General features: G+C 43.4%; 1 protein-coding gene across 3 annotated transcripts in view; it reads right to left on the bottom strand.

Moving 5' to 3' along the window:
* The window catches only part of KLHL14 (kelch like family member 14), a 59,671-nt gene extending 54,188 nt beyond the window's left edge, over positions 1 to 5,483 (bottom strand). The window contains exons 1-2 of one of the 3 annotated variants that reach the window (XM_053396274.1): positions 4,912 to 5,483; positions 2,201 to 3,226 (exon numbers count right to left, since the gene is read on the bottom strand). In XM_053396274.1, coding sequence (XP_053252249.1) covers positions 2,201 to 3,183 — 983 coding nt within the window. In that variant the 5' untranslated portion in view covers positions 3,184 to 3,226; positions 4,912 to 5,483. Of the gene's footprint in view, positions 1 to 2,200; positions 3,227 to 4,346; positions 4,628 to 4,911 lie in introns of those variants that run through there. The other 2 variants (XM_053396273.1, XM_053396275.1) reach the window with 2 other exon arrangements.
* Between the last annotated feature and the right edge of the window lie 12,809 nt (positions 5,484 to 18,292).

Below are 18,292 nucleotides of genomic sequence, written 5' to 3'. Positions count from 1 at the left end.
TTGCAGCCTTAATGGCTACAGAATAAGGTCAGACTATGTCTGTTCTGTGCATTTTTTGCTTAAAGGAAAAAGATAGCTTCCAGCTGCAGAAGTATCAGCATCCCTGACACCTGTAAACATTCAGTGGTCAGAACACCACTACATATCCTTCAAATGATATGGACCAGTGAAGCTGGAAGGTATCTGCACTGAACCAAACAGCCTGGTATCTCAGCAATCCACCACAACACAAACCCCATCATGTCCCAGGTGGTGTGCAGAATTGAGGCTGAAGTAGGTAATGTAGTATGTATTTTGAAAGCCAAAATATTATCCTAGAGACAGTTGCCAGACATGTTACTGTTAAGGCCTCAAATGTGCTTTTATATTTCTTAGTGCTCCTGTTACATTTTTTCCTAATACTTGATACTAAGATACACTAAAGTGTAGCTAGATATTTTACAAAGCCTCTCTAGAGACAAAGAAAGCCAGAAGCTCTGCAGCTATCATCTGCTAAAGTTAAATGTTTAAGTTAAACATGGAGTTTTTGTTAAGTTCTGCACAGGGAAATAAAACACCATAATATGCAAAACACTATGGATCTCACAACACTCTTTCCCATCATGCCACTTTAATAACAATTCACTGTTAACCATATATTAAAAAGACAAAATAAAAGTTTTGTGACATGTCTAGACTTTCAGACAGTTTGATATTAATACATACAACAAAAAAGAGGCATAGCTACACACAAAAATATAATATCAAACACTTCCCATCTCTTTCATTTCCCATAGTAGCAATTTAAAATATTTTTTATGGATTTTGCCCTTTGTTTTCAACATTATGGTTCATTCACTCACTTAACAGGAAAATATATATGATGTCACAAACACAAACAGTATGATATCATGACTATTCCTGGGCAATACCTGCATTTTATCAAGGACAGTATTATAAGTAAGCATAGAAAGTACTTTAAGAGCTAGATGTAAACCCAGACATCTGCACTGTATTTGGATTGTTTTATAAAACAGGTGAAACATTAAACTGGGAATAATGTGAAGCATGTTAATGATTAACACATTTTAAGTTGTACTTTTTGCTGTTAAATATAACTTGTACATTGCATTGTAGTATCATGGGAACAGAGCATTATATCAGAAAGAATTGTGGTAACTTCCACAGTAGAAAGATGAGGAGCTGGCAAGATACCATCCCTGTAGAAAGGGCCCAAGGAGATCATAATGGGATTTAAAACTGATGCTACTAAGCCATGGCTGTTTGCCCATCCAATTTTCTCCCCATATTGTATTTTAAGAGACATCTCCTAAATTATCCAGCACATTCCACTTTCCCTTGACACCAGTCTTGCTTGCTGTGCACCGCACCTCTAACAAGTACTGTAGTTCAGAGACTGGGCAGCTTAACACTTAAGGAGAACATCACAACCTGTTACTGAAGTTTTCCTTCCCTTTTTCAAAACTGTATTCTCCTTTTGTGCTCCCCTCCCCTAAATCAAAATATTTAAATAAATTTAAAAAGTACTTTGCTTTCTTCAAAACACTTCACCATGGGCTGTATCAACAAAGCATCTTCCAGAAAAGTGTGGGTGCAATTCCTCATACATTTTGACAGGTCTCGAACAGGGCAAGTTATTTGCTCGAACTTTCCCTACAGCCCGAACTTTTATCCAAGTGCATCACACAAGGAACTGACCTGTATCCTTTATCACAAGCTCACCCACAAGAGCACAAGCAGAAATCCACAGCACAATCCTATATAGGTCTACTGAGAAGTAAGTCCCTATGTGACTTCCTTCCACATAAGGGTTCAGCTTCAGTTGTCTGCAAACTTTCTGCACGTGTTATTGATGCAGTAGGAAGTGACTATCCAAAACAGCTGCAGCATCTTTAAAGGGCCCCAAATATCTAAGCCATGGCTCCTTTTTGAGCCATGATATCCCTGTGGCTGTTGCTATAGTGTCCCCCCCCCCAATATATATTTCCTCTCTATTTTCATCCAGTGCCTATGGGAGGGTGTGTTCAACCCACCGCCTCAGCCAGGCGCTGTCCCTGTTTTGCTCACAGCTCTGTAGTGCTGAAGTCAACTTTTGAACCTCAAGTTTCATGTACACACGCAGCTAATCCGATGCAAAGTATGAGGCTTTATCTGACTTGGACCCCCCGCCCGCCCGCCCGCTTCGCCTTCTCTTACTTACCTGCTGGCCAGGCTCTGCCTGCAGTGCTGCCTGAAGGGCATCAGGTGGTAGTTCATGGCGTCCAGAAGCAGCTTCTGGCAGACGGGGTCGGTCCGCATGAAATCCACCGACTGGACCCGCTCGACGAGCTCCGGGGCCGGGATGAGGGCGAAGCGCAGGCGCTTCATGAGGTCCGGCGCGTACTGCATGCGGGTCTCTCGGTCGTGCTCCAGCCACAGCACGGACATCTGGAAGAGCGCCAACTCCGACTCCACCGGGGGAGGCAGCGAGTCCAGCAGGGCGCGCATCTCCTCGAAGTTGAGCAGCAGCACGTCCTCCACCAGGTACTTGTTGGCCAGCTTCTTGGTCTCCTCGAGGCCGTGCAAGGCGGCGATCTTGCACACCTGCTTGTAGTTCTGCACCGAGATCTGGTCGTTGAGGAACTGCACGCACAGCTTGGTGACCTGCGGGATGTGCAGGATCTTGCTGACCGACAGCACCTCCTCCACCGTGTCCAGGGACAGGGTCACGTTGGCCGTGTACAGGTACTCGAGCACCAGGCGCAGCCCGATCGACGAGCAGCCCTGCAGCACCAGGTTGTTGATGGCCCGCGGGCTGGCCAGCAGCTTGTCCTCCGGGGACGAGGAGGGCGTGCCGGACTCTTCCTGCTGCTGCTGCTGCTGCTGCTGCTGCTCTTTGGAGGGTAGGCCGTCCTGAGCACCTGGTCCGACGCCCAGCGGGTGGTGGTGGTGGTGCCCACTCCCCCCGCCGCCGCCGCCTCCTCCGCCTCCGCCTCCTCCTCCTCCGGCGGTGCTGGAGAAGAGCGATCGGAAGTACTGCGAGCACGAGGCCAGCACGGCCTTGTGGCAATGGAACTGCTGGCCTTGCGCCGTCAGGGTCACGTCGCAGAAGAGCTGCTTCCTCCACAGCAGGTTGAGGCCGTGGAGCAGGTTGTCGCTATGGCTCGGGTCGAAGGTAGACGTTCGGTCCCCGGACCTGGACATGGCGGGCAACCTCAGCGCACCTGACTGGAAAGCCTCCTCCGACCTGGGCAAAGAGGGGGCAAGGCGGGGTGGGGTGGGGTGAGGAAACGAGTGGTTGAGAGGCTGGGGGTGGAGGGGGGCACACAAGAACAAACGCGGAGCTTTTACAGGCCTGGCGTGTCCATCCTTATCGCAAGCGCCGAGACGCGTCCTGCTCAGCCGCCCCCGCCGCCGCCACGGCGGGCTTGGGGCTGCTTAAAACTCTCGGTGTGCTGCCCTCCCCCCGCCATGGGGCTTGGGCTTTCATCCCCAGCAAGCGCTGCTGCTGCTGCTTCCCTCCCGAAATGGCGGGGGGTGGGGGTGGGGGTGGGACACGGCTCGTGGGCAACTACTTTCTTTCAACCCGGGAAGAGTGGAGGAGGCGCGCGCGCCACTTGCGCGCCACACTGCTGCTGCTGCTCCCTTCGCAGGAGGCGGGAAAGGAAGGTGGGGTAGAGTTTGGGCTCGTACAGCAAGCGGCGGAAACTCTCAGAGAAACTATCCAGACGAAAGAGAGGGCGGGCGGAAAAACCACGCAGCCCTTGCCAAAGTCGAGGGCGGCCAGGCCGCTATTTCAGACAGCCTGCCTGAAGATGCCCCTGTCGGATGCCCCTCCCCTTCCCCAAACTGCGCCTTTCCCGCCTTTGCGAGGGACGGCGTCTGCAGAACCGCCAGACGCTTCGCCTTGAAGCAGCACCGCGAGGGCGGGGGGGGGGGAGAGGAAGGAATGTCCTCGTCTGTGAGAGAGGAGGAGAGGAGAGGGGGCAGCGGTGTGCACCCAACTCCGGCCGCCTCTCGCTGCGCGTGCTGCACTGCATTGGGCAAAGCGGGGAGAGAGGCAGGCCGAGCCGAGTCCCCCGCCAGAATCTGGCGTTGATTCTGCGCGGGTTGCTTTTCCTGTGGGCGGAAGGCGGCGCCGCTTTAACTCCGGCAACTCTGGGAAGTTCGAGTGGGGAGGTGGGTGGATGTGAAGGGGGGAAAGAGAGAGATTGGGGGGCATGAGGGAAGGAGAAGGAAGAGGCGGGCGGGGAAAAGTGCCCCTGCGCCGCCAGGAGCCGGAGCTCCCCAAGCCAAAGTCGCCTGGACTCTGAGGGCGGCGGCGGTGGCGGCGGCGGCTGAGGGGAATCAATACACCGAGCCTTAACCTGGGAGTTGCACCTGCTCGCGCTGAGGGGAAAGAGACCCGCGCTGGCCGTCGCCCGCCTCCGGCAGAGCCGAGCCCTCCGCGGCAACAGCCAGCGCCGCCGCCGCCGCCGCCACGGCTTCTCTGCGGGATCCCGGCGAGGGCTGCTACTTCCATTGTAGCTTCCCCTTCTGATGGGCAGCGCTTGCAGTCTTCGCCTGTGGCCAGGTGGCAGGGAGGTCCCCTTCCCCGGTCACTTCCCTTGCCTCCCAACAGTCGGGGTTTCAGAAATCTCCAAGAGCCTCTCCCTTTAAGTGGACCCGGTCATTCCTCTCCCCCCCCTTCACACACACCTCTCATCCGCCCTCCCCTTCTTTCTTCCTCCTTTGACCATTTCTTGCAATCGGAGTTTATTCTCCAAAGACGTGCGTGTAACACAAGTGCACCCCCCCCCGATCGCCACATACTTCTAATCCCACGGAAACCACACGCACACACACACACACGCCCCGTTTTCACGACAATAAACAAGCCACGAGAGAGAGAGAAAATACTCAAGACGGATAGACCGAAGGCCAGAAACTTACCTGCTCCACAACCAGCTGCCAAAGTAAAGGTTCACTTAAGCTCCCCCCCTAAAAAAAAATCAATTGTCCTTCCTTTTTAAAGGTTTGATCGCTCCTTCCAAAAACAAAAAAACAAAAACAAAAAAACCTTCTGGTGCCCAACTCCAAGCAGTCACTCTTTACAATTTATTTTGTCGTACATCATTTGATCACCATGAATTAGCAACAGCAAGAAAATGTACGAGAGGGAGAAGGGGAGAGAGAGAAAGAGAGAGAGAGAGCGCGCGCAGAGCTTTCTGCAAGAGAAGAAGAAGAAAAAATGTACGTGTGACAAATTATGCTACCAAGAAACAACACATCATTATCCTTGGGCCTGGGGCTCAGTGAGTCGTAACGAGAGTAATAGGAAATCCACGGTTGGGGAGAGAAACGGTCGTGCATGGCCGGTGGAGAGAGACCATACAGGGGGATGGATGCTGGAGAGACTCGCAAAATTATGGCTCAAGGCTATTGTAAAAATTGTCGAGCGTAAATGACTGCGATTTCAAACATCTTTGGAAGAAAGAAGGGGAGAAAGCGACCCCCTCCTCTGCCTCTCTCTCTCTCTCCTCTCTCTCGTCTCTCTCTCTCTATAAAGAACCGTCAAGTTTTAGTGCGCATTGCTAATTAGTCAATTTCTCTCTGCCTTCACAGGCTGGCGACTTTGCTGCTGAGCTGAAACTGCTAATTTCTGTGACCAGCTTTTTTTCTTAGCTGTGATCTGGATGAATGAGTAGCTGTCTCACAGAGATGACAAAAATAAACTCTAATCCCCCCCAAAAAATTTCCACTACATCTTTCTCATGCATAGATTTATGATCTTCAAGCGCCCAGTGCAATATGCAAACTTTTGTGTCTGCACAGAATGGTGTTGGATTCATACTGCACTATATTTGTTTTCTGCCTCCCCTCCCCTCCCTAGCTGCCCCATGTGATGGAAATGTCTGGTCTCAGTACAAGAGATATTGTCACCCCCCCCAACCCTCTGTTATTAGTTTGACAGGGTACACCCTCCATTCATGCATATGTGAAGGAGAGAGATGAAGAAGCAGAGGTAAAGTGAGGCTAGTGCATAATATTAGTACTATAGCTGTTGCTTTTTCTTTGATTCATCTGCACCAGCTACAATTTATGCTCTTGTTTGAAAGCATATTTTCTCTGTCATTTTGTCTGGTTAGACAACTGTCTCTGTACTTCACTGCCAGCTCCTCAGCAGAGAAAAGGTTCAGAAGTCACTTTTTATTGTCAGATTAGCATATTGCCAGATTCGCCTTCCAGTTTAGAGACTTTGCAGTGCAGAAGCCTGACCCAAACCGCAGGAAAACAACTACTCTTTAGGAAGAGAAGCCTTTCAACTTTTTGCCTGATCTAGAGATTCTTATGAACTTGCACCACTCATTTCCTAGGGCGAGGTAGGAGGTGGTGGTGGTTTGGTGGAGGTTTTGTGGATGCTTTATTAAATTGAGTCATAGGTCTTTGAAGAAATTTTGGTGTATTCCTCCCACCAACAGGCACTGGAGTAGTGGACAAATTGTCCACACTTGATCCTGTGATATATTACACCCTCACTTTTATAGCTCTGTTCTTCTGTTGTCAAATCTCCAAATGCCCAAAAAGGAATATATGACCTTGAATAAAAATCCCATTAAAGGAGACCTGAAGAGAAGCACTTCACAGAAAGTTGGAGCTGGGATAAAATCTTAAGATTCCAAACTAATAAGGCTCTTGTAATTAAAATGCATGCCAGGGGGTTTATCTGGAACACTAGCCCTTATTTTCTTCCTTCTTAGTTTACAAAAGAATGCAAAAACATCTGCTGATGGAAGGAAACCAGCTGGAAATCGAATTTTACAGGAAATGGGGAGATCCACCTTGCAGTACAGCAACTGATATCATAAAGAAAATGAAGGTGCTAAATGATTCAGATTAATTTACACTTTTTGCAATGTAATTTATACAAGAGTGCATTTTCTTAATGTAGCGTTCCGTGTCTTGGCATATTGCATTGACAGGCTAAGGGCATAGTCTGCATTGGACAGGGGAGTATTCAGTGCACCCTGTCCCCACAAACCACCTAGTGACCCCACACTGATACACCAGAGACCTTTATAGAAGAGCACAGCTAGCAGAAAGATGGAGATAACCCCATGCAAAATGATCAGTTTTGTGTTACTGAATGTTTGGTGTGTGCTAAAGATGTGCCAAAACAGGAGCACAGAATGCTCGTTTACACACACATACACATCAATAGCAACAGCTGTGGAATGTTACTAAGGCCCTTGGGAATAGCAGTTTTTCTGTCATTCCATTGCTGTTGAACTTTACTGTATTACTTTCTTTTATAGCTGTAAATAACCCCTGAAGGCCATTTTGCATTATATTACATTAAATAATTAAATAACAAATTATGTGTCACACAATCCTATACTGCCTTAAGTTGTGAAGCGGTCCCTCTGGAAGTTTTGTCAGACCTAGCAATTTTTCATTGCATTCTTGGTGCTGAGAAATGAGAGTTCCCTATTCATTAATGGAAAATAGTTGTTTTGTTTGCTATCCAGATTGATCCCCAAATTCAGGTTTTATGTCCATATGCCTATGAATGATGCGTGTTCAGTGTCATTGCAAAAGTAAACACGATGTGACCTGAAGTGCAAAGTTTACCCTCCACTCTTTGATCACCATCGTTCCTTTGGGGGGCAGTATTATATGAAGCAACCACTGTGGGTTCATTAAAATCCCATGGAGTTTTATTTATGGACTTGATATAAATAATAATATAATAATAATTTATTATTTGTACCCTGCCCATCTGGCTGGGTTTCCCCAGCCACTCTGGGCAGCTTCCAACAGAAAGTTAAAAATACATTAAAACATCAGTCATTAAAAACCTCCCTAAACAGGGCTGCCTTCAGATGTCTTCTAAATGTCATATAGTTGTTTATTTCTTTGACATCTGATGGAAGGGCGTTCCACAGGGCAGGCACCACTACCGAGAAGGCCCTCTGCCTGGTTCCCTGTAACTTCGCTTCTCGCAGTGAGGGAACTGCCAGAAGGTCCTTGGCACTGGACCTCAGTGTCTGGGTTGGACGATGCGGGTGGAGACACTCCTTCAGGTATACTGGCCAAGGCTGTTTAGAGCTTTAAATGTCAGCACCAACACTTTGAATTGTGCTCGGAAATGTACTATCAAGAAGGGTTTCAGAACCGATAGAGCCCCTCACTCATATATATAGGTTCTCCGCACTTACTACTTGTCTGTTTGCTTTCAGCTGTAGAGTAGTCCCCCCCAAAAAAGATAGCAATTTCATAAGTAGAACGTCAACAATGAATTTCACCCTTCCACTTTAAAAAAACCAAAAAAAAACCCCATGACATACTTTGTGCAAAACAAAGCTACAGGTTCATGAGCTCTCTAACTTACATGTTTAACAATATGGGAGTTATGGCAGGGCTATATGGTGAGGTACACATTTAATAAATAATAACATGATTCTAGTGAAACATCATAAATCTAATATCATGCCAAACAGGTTGCATAAAGATGTATATTTTACATATGAGTACCATTCAGAAAAATTGGTTCACAAGTTTCTGTAACCCCAAACTTTGCCTAAAGCTTCCTAACAGGAGAATGGTTGGTTTTCTCCAATTCTTTGTTCCCACTGTATCCCATGTGTCCTGGAAAATCCTGGCTCAGAGGGCTGGGAGACCAACCATAACAGCAATAAAGTGGAACAGAGGGCTGCAGGGGCAACGTGGAATTGGAACACAATCTTCTCTAGTTATTGTACATTAGAGGACACCTCTATTGGATCACCCCAAATTTGTCTTCAAATAGAAAGATAGCAGCAGATTAATTTTAGCACAACTTGTGCAGGGTGCAGAAATCTGTTCCTGTGTTTGGTCTATTCAACTGAGCACTATCAGCAGTTTTAATCTCTGCTGCTTTTACATTTTAGGTGGAAGACAAAGTATAGCAAGTAGCATTCAGCATGGGGAATGTGTAAATGTGTTTTTGTGATAGCAAATTTATATATAAACATAATACCGAAATACAAATACATGCTGAGTGAAGGGTTCTCAGCCACTGTCCATCAAATAGTTTGTATCAGTTAGACAATTTTTTTCTTTCGACTTCTAGATCCCAGCATTTTCCTGACCACCAATGCAAATGACCAGATATCAAATGGGTTCAGCAGAAATTAAAGGAATTATTTTCTTCTGTTTTACTACAGGCAGTATCATATTTGTGAGAGCTGTTGACCAAGAGTAGAGTAGAGTGTATACTTTACATTCAGAAGATTATATATGCCATATCTATGTTTATCCAGGTATTGCTGGGAAAGGCTCCTGTTTGAAGCCTTGGAAAGCTGTATTCACAGTCAGTATAGATGATACTGGATGGACCAGTGGTTTGGCTCAGTGTGAGGCACCTTCATAGGTTTCTGGGCTGTTTTTCTTCTAGAGATATAGGGCATATTTGCACAGTATCTGGAAGAGAGCACCTTTGGACTCCTAATTAGAAAGACACAAAATATGGAAGTGATGCTCCACCTATTTATGGTGAGTTGAGAGCAGTAAAAGCTGGTCCCTTGACAGAGAAGGAGTAGTGATGAGTTGTGCTCCATCTCTGATGTCACTGGTCTCTATGACTTGGAAGAGTTGGAAAAAAATTATGCAGGTTCCTGCTTGCTGGCTCATGCTCACTATCCTCATCCTCACATTAGGAGCTTGATCTGACCAGTCCCTCCAGCTCTTCAAAAGTCAATACCTGTTGGCCCTCAATTAACTCTTTCACTTCTTTCTGGATGAGATCAACAAAGCCATCACCACCCACTTGCCTGGCCATCTGCACAATGTCCTCCACCTCAGTGGCAATGCTTGGAAATCCCTTGAAATCGTGCACACATATTCCTTCCACAAGTTCCGCCATTTACGAACACCTGAAATCTATTAATTTCTTTGTTTCGAATAAAAGACGGCATCAGCATACTGAGCTAGATACTACTTACTCAGGGCCAAGCCATGCATGATGCAGCAGGTTCATGATGGAATTGTCTTGCATTGTGTCATTAATTATTTTTTTAAAAAACAGGTTCAGGGAGTTCAAAATTGATCCCTTCTTCATTTATCCAACTTAATCACACATATCACAAGATTCCACTAGCTCTACATGGGGGTAGGGTGTTTTTAAAAATTCAAAACATATCTCCACTTATGTATGGCTTATTCCTTTGCACTATCTTGATTTGACCCCTCTTGGAGTTTTCCCCCCACCCCAAATTGCTGAGGAAAATAAAATGTTTGCTTTTATGGGGGCTTTTCCCCCTAGTTCTTACCATTGCAGGAAATCACACAAGCAGAGAGGAAGTTATCTTCTTTTCTTATGCTGAAGCACTCGACTTTCATGGGATTCTTTAAAAAGCTAAATTACATAAAGAAACTGTGGGGGAACTGAACGCCTTAGGCAGTTGATAATGGTTTATGGAACCTTTCATGTTCCAATCATCAGTTGAAATCGGACTTAGGTCAGAAGAGACTGAAAATAATTACCGTCCTATGGCAGCTGTGAGCTTGGATGTGATGAATTGGTGGCTTCAATAGCTGTACTTCACATTACAAAGACAACTTCAAAACAAACCACTACTGTAATTTGTATTAATAGTTGATGTCCACTTGCCATTCCATACTGAGGAACCACTTACTTATCCGCTATATATTTTGGAAAATGGTCTGTCTGTCTGTCTGTCCGTTCTCTGTGCTTTCAAATGCTTCTAGAGATACTGTCATCCAATCTGACATGATTGTTCTTGAGGTGGAAATAGTTTTCATCCACATTTGGACACCATCAGATGCAATTTTGAATCAAGATGTCAGACCGAAATGTTGCAAACCACCACACCAAATTCCCACTTGAGGGTAAGGCCTGTTACAGTGAGGTGGTGAAGGCAGAGCCACATTGCACAACCACCGTCAAGGCAACAAGTATCACTGCCATTTATGGAGAGGGTAAATTAATTTAAAACAAATTTTAATTCATCAAGTGAAACACAGACGGGGTGTTTTAAAAGCCTGCTTTTGCTGCTTTTGTGGTACTGCAAAAACAGGGTATGTCAAGTGTCTAAAAGACCATGGTTGTTAGACTGTGGTTGGATTGCTGGGTCTCAATTTCTGTAGACCTGTTTTAAAGTTTCATGGCTTGGCGATACCCTGTGGCAATAAGTTCCTTGGTCTAAAATAAGTATAATAAAAACGTTTCCACCATAATGTTTACATGGCTTATAATGGAGGTGAGGGGATCATGGTTAATATCTTCATCTTGATTACGTCCTTCTAAAAGAGTAATGAAGAATGTCAATCTTCAGGATTGCTAAGTGCTATGATTAAGAAAAGTCAGCATTAAGGCACGGTATTATTAATTTGGTAGTTTTCTTAAGCACGTCACATCTTTCAGCCTCTAATACCATCTTGTTGCTAAAATTCAACATTAAATTAAGCATGTTAAAGAACTGAGGACTGACACTGGGACAAAGTCCACATATATTAACCATGCAGGACAGATGTAAGCAGAAATGGGTGGTTTGTATGCATTTTGTAATGGAATATAAGGGATAGAAGCAATCTTTGTGGGAGGTAGATTAATTCACCACCAGTAAATTTGACCCATTGATGAACCTTATGCTGATAATATAACAAAAGGACAGGGTGTAGAAAACAAGATCCATCTGCTGTGAAATTCCTTCCTTCCTTCCTTCCTTCCTTCCTTCCTTCCTTCCTTCCTTCCTTCCTGTCTTTCTTTTTAAAATGGCTGTAATTTAGGTATATGAATGTGCAAAATATATCTGAAATAATAAAAAATGTTGGATTTCTGCTGTTGCATAATAAATGCACAATGAAAATATGCATTTATTTCATTTTAATTTATTTAAATCTTATATCTTATGTTCTTCCATCCTGAAACATTAAGGAGACATCCACAGGGTTTCCAGGAACTGACTAGACATAGGCTTAGCTTCAGCAATGTTGCTATTGCACTCTATTATTGTTACTACCACCACTACTACTTACTAGTCTTTTTTACTTACAAATGTAACTTGGAGTGATTTACAGCCACAAATAAATAACACATACATTAAAATATGACTTCAGAACATACTCTGGGACCATAGATAGAAAGATAAGAGTGCTTCTCTTTCCATTGGTTGTGTTGATGTGATATAAGAGGTATGTTAAGTTTAATCATTGCCATTTAGCATAAGGATGGGATACCTGTAGCAAAATGTTGCTGAACTCTGCATCATCCCTCACCATTGCCCATGCTGAATCAGGCTGATGGGACCTGGGGTCCAGCAATACCAAGAGGGTCTGTGATATAGATATTATTATTATTACCACCACTACTACTATCATCATCATTATCATTACCAACAAGTCCAAATTTATGTGACCCATCAATTTATGGTCACCTGAATTTTGGACCTTATGTCTTATCTGCCACCAGCCAACAGGGATTAGTTCCCAAGTGCTAAAATACAAAACTCAAGCCTTTCTGACATTCAGTTACAAGGGTCAACAGAGCATTATAACTTACCAAAAACAAAGGAAAAACAAAAATGTACAAGGTGTTCATTGTACCAGTTAAGGATTACAAACAATAATTATTTTGAGTTTGCTTTTAAAGCCCAAGACTTACCTGCAAAGATTTCACAACCCACTGCAGGTCATGGCCCACTAGTTGGGAAATGCTGATTTAGAAGAAATAGTTACCCTATCCCGCTTTATATAAGTTGTAAAGTGTAGGTTGCTATCTGTAATGTTAGGATATGATAAAGAGAGTGAAAGATACTGCCTACTATCCAGTTAAAATTTGTTGTTCTTTCTCTCTCAAGTGCATTAAAACACACATGATCTTGTGAGAGGTATTAAATATTAGGTTATAGGAATGACTCGTGATTTTGAGAAGTTACAGTTCACTATACCAGAATACTTTGTCTTGGCCGTGTTGATGAAAATGAATTGAATACATGGAATGTCATAATATAATCATGTGACAATGCAGAAAACAATTTAGGTGTCTGCCACACATATATAATGCCTATTAATATCATTTATAGACACTGATCTATTAAGTCGTTTTCTACTCCACCTTCAGACCTTTTGTGTGGCTTGCCAGGCAATTACTTTGTCAAATCTGACGAAATTGCATAATAAATTGTATACATGCATCAAACACGAACAGCAGAGGGGTATAACAAGCTGTGTATTTCCAGTCCACTTGCTCTTTCATCTAAAGAGTAGCTTCTGTTTTGAAAAGCAATTCTATATCCTCTTCAAAGGCTTGCACAAAATGAATGTATACATTTATCTATCAAACTAAGTAGAAATAATTGAGACGCTTAATATGCACAGTAATAAAGAAACGCAACAACAATTTCATTATTAATGTCTATTGATTATTTATGTTTTCAAATAGACAAATGTAACTTCTAACATTTTATCATGTTAGCCTATGTACGCATTTTGGCTTTACCTGTTTATTGGCAAATTTACAATCCACATTATGGGTGTTTTTATCACTGTACACTCATTTGCTATGTGCACAGCTGAGGTCAGTTTATGAAGTGACTAGTGTTTACTCAATTTGATTACTATGTAATGTAGCACAGACAACTCCCCCCACCCCCACCCCACCCCCGAGTTTTGGAATATTAACTGTGCAAAAGAGAGCCCTGTAAATCTTTACCTAAAAATCTCCAAAGTTTAGATTGATTCCAGCAGTGGGTCTGTATTGATCTAAAAAGCTTTGCGTTCCTAACTAAAAACTAATCTTTATTTCACCCTTTAGTGACTGCAGCAATAAATATGTTCACTCCTACTGGAGTTTAGTGGATTAATGGTTATTGGAGATTGTGGCTTCCAACTGAGGCTGGTAAACTTTAACCTTTGGAGGACAACATGAAGGCATTTACCCCTTGTCATCCATAATAGCTAGGTCCGTTTTTGACAGTTACCTGAGTGTTAAAGAGGAGTCGGAGCAGGAGATAGGAAATAAAATGGCAGCAGCACACTTTAGCTATTAATCATATCTTAGGCTTATTACTGTAATCAGATCCTTATTCATTTTTATGCAAAATAAATTAAATGAATTATCTTGTCACACTCAAAGATATCTGGTTAGCATGCCTTTTTTCCAGGTGCACTGCCATTTAGCTCAAAAGAGCAATGCAAACCTTAAAATACAAACCTTTCTTTTCCCCTTATAGATTTGTATGGGGAGGCTGTGGAATATGAGTGAATGATGGCTTTCTCACTGTGAAGATTTTTGAGACTGCCTCTATTTGACTAGAGTCATTAGCAGTCTCGTAGGGTGCAATCCTATATTCAGATCTGCTGGCTGAGGGGCCTTAGGATTTAGTGGAAGTCCGGCTATCCTGGTGCAATACAAGATGTGTTGCCACCACAAAGTAGACACTGGTGGAATGGCTGAAACACAGTGAAGCGGGCAGAATGTGGGTGGTGCAGGGGTGGAACCCATTGACGATGTATGCAGTGATGCTCCTTCAATTCACAGCTACACCCCTATCAGTGGCAGAACTTTACACCACCCCCAGATCTGTTAAAAGAAGCCCCTGCTCCAACATCAATGGGCAGGTAAAATATTTTTCAAGCTACCCCTGCATTGACAATCATCTCACTCACATTACTCTGAGTAAGACTTAGTTGAATACCACTCTAAAAGTTTATGTATCTTATGTAGATACGCATGCTTCTTTAACCCCCCTCTCCAAAGTTCTGTTACTTGGCATGAAAAATGAAAACCTGTGATCCTTTTTTTGTGTTACGATATCAAATTTTGTGCCAGATACAATACTCCCTTCTCACACAGAGATCCACAGAATAATAATAATAATAATAATAATAATAATAATAATAATAATTTATTATTTATACCCCGCCCATCTGGCTGGGCCTCCCCAGCCACTCTGGGCGGCTTCCATAAAAACCAAAAATACAGTAAAATATCACACGTTAAAAACTTCCCTGAACAGGGCTGCCTTAAGATGTCTTCTGAATGTCAGGTAGTTGTTTATCGCTTTGACATCTGATGGGAGGGCGTTCCACAGGGCGGGCGCCACTACCGAGAAGGCCCTCTGCCTGGTTCCCTGTAGCTTTGCTTCTCGCAATGAGGGAACCGCCAGAAGGCCCTCGGAATGTGTGGAATGTGTGGAATGCCCAACCACTGATTGTCACTCTGTCCAAAAGCGCAATGGAATTCAGTTGTCTGTGTCCAGGATCTTATTAGTTGCTTAGGCTCATGCAAAGGGCTTGTGGTAGATTGGGATTTATTTATTTATTTTGTCTTTTGAGCTGCTGGTCCCTGTTCTAGATCACAAACTGCTTTTGAAACAGCTCTGCATTTCAAAAGTGGTGGGCTGCTGCTATTTGATGAAAATAAGTCTAAAGCATTTTGGCTCATGGAGTAAGTTTCATGGAACTTTGGCTCCTGGCCAATGTGCCTATTTAGAAACCTCCTGGTGTGGATGAGAGGAGTCATGTGGTCTGACGGTGGTGGTGTGTGGCATCGATTGGGATAGCGATGTTGAGGCTGTACTTCAAGACATGCCAGGAGTATCTTAGATAAAGAGAGAGATATGCTGTGCTGCACACACACACAGTTTGCTAATGGTCTTTGCAAAGAAAGCTTGATGGCACAGCAATACTAAATTCACTTAAATCCAAATTCTTTGGCTCCAAGGGACATTGCTGTAGTTAGTAGCACAGTGCAAGTTTTTCATTCCAGAGGTCTCAAGTTCTGGAGTGAAATTCTGGAGTGCAGCTGCCAGTCAGTGCAGATCATACAGAGCAAGATAGACCAATGATCCAACTTTGTATGATGTCTTTCACTGGATAGTGTTCTGTATTGAGAAAAAAATATAGCAAATCGTTTGACTTATAATTTATGGAGTTCCCATAATTCTTTACTGGAGGGAATGTTTATTTTTGCATACCTTCCCACACACTGTTATTATTTGCATAAGACGGAGTTTGTGGCAACTCTGTCATAATTTAGTGATCAGTTTTATTATGGCAATAATCCTTTCTCTTTCTGTAAATTATTTCCATTTTGTAAACTATCTTCCCATGAGAGAGATTACTTTTGTAACCGTCATGTAGAATTGCAGTTATTGGCAGCTGTTACAAACAATTATAATCAATTCTGGTCCCACAGGACATTATCCCAACATCCCAAACTAATCAGGGCTTGGGGGATATACTTTTGGAACAATTCCTAAAACTGGTGTGTAATCTTGGATCAAAATTCACCATCTCTGGAATAACCCAAAACATGAGATGATGTCTTGCTCTGCCTCAATATTTATTCACAGCTCTTGACAACAATTTGTGTTTTTAAAACGATACTTGTTAAAAGATTTGAAGTTGTGGGAAGAATAGGAGAGTCTGCAGTTATTGCAGCCAGTGGAAAGTGAAAACCCACCTTCCTGTCAAGAGGTTTTGTTCATTCAGCTTCAGCTTTGAGAATCCAGTGTGGCAGCAATATGCAGAAAAATGGGGCAAGAGATAGCTCCGATGAGCTTCCCAGCAGTAAACGATTTATCATTGATTGGAGAAACACTGAAGACAGGGACAGTCCTACCACTAAGGCAGAGCAAGGTGTCCACAGAAGAGGCTGAAGGATGGGGACCAATAGGGTGGTGTTGGAGGCCAGAGCACTGTGTGCCACATAGCTTGCCTCAGACTAGCCTGCTGTCCTCAGATGAAGCTGAGCACAATGACCCACCCATTTACAGTGTTGAAGTAAGACACAACTGTTAGTCAGCTTGCCTTTTCAACAGGGAATGGGAGAGGTCCTATGCTATCATTTGCCTCAAGGAAAAATTTCCAGTTCACAACAGCTTCTTCACCTACACACATGTATACAATTATTGCCACATTAATTTGTGGAACATTCATATTTAAGTATATACTTCATAGAATCATAGAATTGTAGCATTCTATGTAGTATCATGAAAGGTATCTAGTCCAATCCCCTGTAATGCAGGAATCTTTTGCCCAACATGATGTTTGAACCCATGACCCCAAGGTTAAGAGTTTCATGTTCTACCAAGTGAGCTATCTCAACTTTTGTCAAATGATAATATTTTTAAAATATTTCCTCTTAATGTGTGCATTTTCTAAATGTATTTTGTCTATTTTTTTGAGCCAATAACTGTACCAAAAATAAATAAATAAATGGAGATGTGCAAAATACAAAGAGTTATTCTGTTCTATCCCGTGTATTTTGTCCAACAGCATTTGTAGGGTACCATGTTTGAGAAGAGTGGAGTAGGAGTATGGTTAGCATTCTACTGCGTTTGAAGACAACAAAATCCAAGGAGAGACAGAGATCTCTGCTAATAGATTTAATCTGTAATCATAATGTTCTAGACTGGGAATCAATTTGAAACTTTCACTTAGGCATTAAGAGGCTTTGGTGGAAAATAATGGGGGACACATAACATTTCAAGTGGGTGTGAAAAAGTTGAGGAAAAGTTGAGATGACAAACTACTGAAAAATAGGGAAGAAAGAAGCAGCAGGAAGAAAAGCAGAAACAGCTGAAACAAAGGACAAGTCCTGTGGCCACTTGCCTTGAAACACAAGGACAACTATCATCTGAAAGGATTTAGCAGCAAGTGCAGGCTGAGAAAAATAAAAAGACATAAAATTACCCTGGATGAATGGAGAAGGATGCACCAAGAGATGCTAAAATGCAGGGATATAATTTTTGTTTCTCCTTAAAAAGGAACAAAGGATTTGGTTCAAATACTAATACTCATAGGTCTTCCTCTGTTCTTACAGCTGTAATTATTTCTGGCCTCCAATCAAACTGTGAAGAGCTTTCTATAAATAATAGTCTGCCCAGTCCTGCCCACAGAGATATTAATTCTAGTGTCACACACAGCTTGAACTTTGTTTACCAGCTGAAAAGAACCACTGGCCATAAAGTTCTGTGAATGCAGGGTGCTGCTCTAACCCTAGGTATCTCTTTGATGAAACTTTATATTGAAAGTTCAGAGTGGAAAAGCAATTCAGCCAAAGGGGATGATAAGGACTGTGCTGGGGTGTCAACCGCTTGTCCGCCACCCCCAACCAAGAAAAACCTGGACCTGCAGAACAGGAATGTACGCTGCTGCTCTCCTTCCTTCCATGCAATGGCCACTTGGAGTCAGATGTTCATTTCCTGCTTGAAGCTGTACTGTCTAATTCAGGGGTTGCTAAACAGCACCTGTAGGCAAAGTGCTGCAGTTGACGGCTTTCCCTGGTGTCCACAAAGCTTATGAGCCTACACCATTGTGCCCTTGG

Source organism: Podarcis raffonei, chromosome 7 (genome assembly GCF_027172205.1).
Source record: "Podarcis raffonei isolate rPodRaf1 chromosome 7, rPodRaf1.pri, whole genome shotgun sequence".
Taxonomy (NCBI): domain Eukaryota; kingdom Metazoa; phylum Chordata; class Lepidosauria; order Squamata; family Lacertidae; genus Podarcis; species Podarcis raffonei.
This window is presented reverse-complemented; position numbering and strand designations above follow the sequence as displayed.